We start from the raw sequence: 2,286 nt of genomic DNA, 5'->3' as shown, positions 1-2,286 counted from the left end.
CTGGCTTACATGTATGAGGTTGGCTTCTAGGGAAATACATCAGGTTGCAAAACTCATGCTAATTTCTCACTTCTCTGTACAGCAAGTGCATAGAACAGACCATTGTCACATGACTTTCATTGCTTCTCTGTGGAAGCAAAGTAAATCCCAAGGTGTTGTTGTCAGGTTGGACCTGCTTTCCTTGGGGAAAAAAATGTGTGCAAAGAGACGCTGATTACTATTGAGAACCTTACCTTTTAAAGGTTTTATCCACTCTTCCTTTCCTTCTGTTATTGATGGATGGATCGGAGACAGAATACACAAGGAGACTTGCAAACCAGCACTAACAAAATTGAGCCCCAAGGGAGTCTTTGGATTTAGAACCACTAATAAAACAGTTTTCTGTTGAACTGTGGTATAGTCATCCTTTAAACACAGTATTCTCTGTTTCATGAATCTTGTCCATACTTATTAAGTCATACGTTGCATCAAATGCCCAACATTGTTCTCATACAACAAAGATTGTCTCTGTGTTAAACATTGAACATTTTATTCAGTGTTCATGTAAGGATTCACCATCCTGATTCAGTAGTCCATCCTACCATGTCCCATCACCTTGAAAAATGCCCTCTTGATATCTTTGTTCCTCAGACTATAAACCACAGGGTTGAGTAAGGCTGTGAAGGCATTATAAAAGAGTGAGATCTGCTTGTCTCGCTCAGGAGAGTAGCTGGAGTTGGGCCTCATGTAGATGTAAGTGGCTGGAGCATAGAAGAATGTAACCACAGTCAGGTGAGAGGCACAGGTAGAGAAAGCCTTGAAGCGCCCCTCTGTGGACTTGATCTTGAGAATTGCCTTGGCAATACCAATGTAGGAGGCCACAATGAGGGAAATTGGAATCACAATCACAAAAACACTCAATACAAAATCCACCATCTCAATGACATGAGTATCCATGCAAGCCAGGCTACGCACTGAAGGACCTTCACAGAAGTAGTGGTTGACCCTGTTTGGCCCACAATATGGCAAACTCATGGTGAAAAAAGTATGTAACAAAGAAGAGAATAAACCACAGACCCAAGACCCTGCTGTCAATTGTATGCAGAGGCCCCAGTTGAGGATGACAGTATAGCGCAGTGGATAGCAAATGGCCACATACCGGTCATAAGCCATGACAACAAAGAAGGTGCACTCAGTTATACCCAGGGCACTGAAAACAAACATCTGCAGCCAGCAGCCAGCAAAAGAGATGGTCTGAGAGTGAGCAAGAAGATGCACTAACGTCTGGGGCATGGTGGTGGTGACATAGCTCATATCCAACAGGGAGAGGGTACAGAGGAAGAAGTACATGGGAGTGTGCAGCTGTGTGTCCAGGCAGACCAGCATGATGATGAGCCCATTGCCCAGGACTGAGCTCAGGTAGATGAGAAGGAAGACAATGAAGAGGATGCTGTTGGTTGTGGGATCGCTGGAGAAGCCAATCAGGATGAACTCAGAGACCCAACTTTGGTTCTGTCCTAGAACCACCCACATGGTAGAGACTGTAAGAGAATCCATTATTTTATGTGTCACTTGACACATGGTAACGATAGAGGCAGAAGGGGAGATATAGGCTGAGGAGAGGTCCAAAAGTGAAGCACTGATGCTGTTCCATGGACTAGACAACTCAAAGCCGTGTCTAAGTCCAGTTCCAGAGGATCTGACACCCTGGTCTCACCTCCACAGGCCACACACACACCTGGTGTATAAACATGCATGTAGGCAAAACATATATACATAAAATAAAAAATAACACTTTTTAATATATAAAAAGGATGGGAAGTGTCTTCTGAGCTCAGTGCACTCTTCTCTAGTTATGGAACTTCCAAGTGCCCCAGTCTCTTCACCTATCAAATGAGGCTTAGGACACACATGGCTCAGGATCTTGATTCATCTCTTATAACTCCTGGAAACACCACACACCACATGACAGGTTACATGCTCTCTCATGCTCTGAATCCACCTGTAGGAACATAGAGACAGAGGATGTTCACGGCAAGAGGGCTAGGGACACTCACTGAAATGTTGAACACTAGATTCAACTGAGAGACCCGCCTCAATGAATAAAGTGCGAGCAACTGAGGAAGAATCGCATGCCAGTCTCTGATCACACACACATACACACACACACACACAAACACGTATACACATGTACAATGCACACACACAGCACACATGCACATGCATGCACACATGCACATACATGAAGATACCCACCCAGGCAAATGTGCACACACACAGTAGACATTGCAAAAAAGAGAGTAAATA

At 44.3% G+C, this 2,286-nt stretch overlaps 1 protein-coding gene across 1 annotated transcript; it reads right to left on the bottom strand.

The window, feature by feature from the left end:
* Positions 1-564: 564 nt before the first annotated feature.
* LOC110293397 (olfactory receptor 2D2-like) lies at positions 565-1,560 on the bottom strand. The gene has a single exon (XM_085838406.1). It carries the CDS (start codon positions 1,558-1,560, stop codon positions 565-567), a length of 996 nt encoding a protein of 331 aa, XP_085694532.1.
* Positions 1,561-2,286: the final 726 nt, after the last annotated feature.

Source organism: Mus caroli, unplaced genomic scaffold (assembly GCF_978045245.1).
Source record: "Mus caroli unplaced genomic scaffold, Mus_caroli_1 scaffold_6, whole genome shotgun sequence".
In the NCBI taxonomy this organism is placed as follows: Eukaryota; Metazoa; Chordata; class Mammalia; order Rodentia; family Muridae; genus Mus; species Mus caroli.
This window is presented reverse-complemented; position numbering and strand designations above follow the sequence as displayed.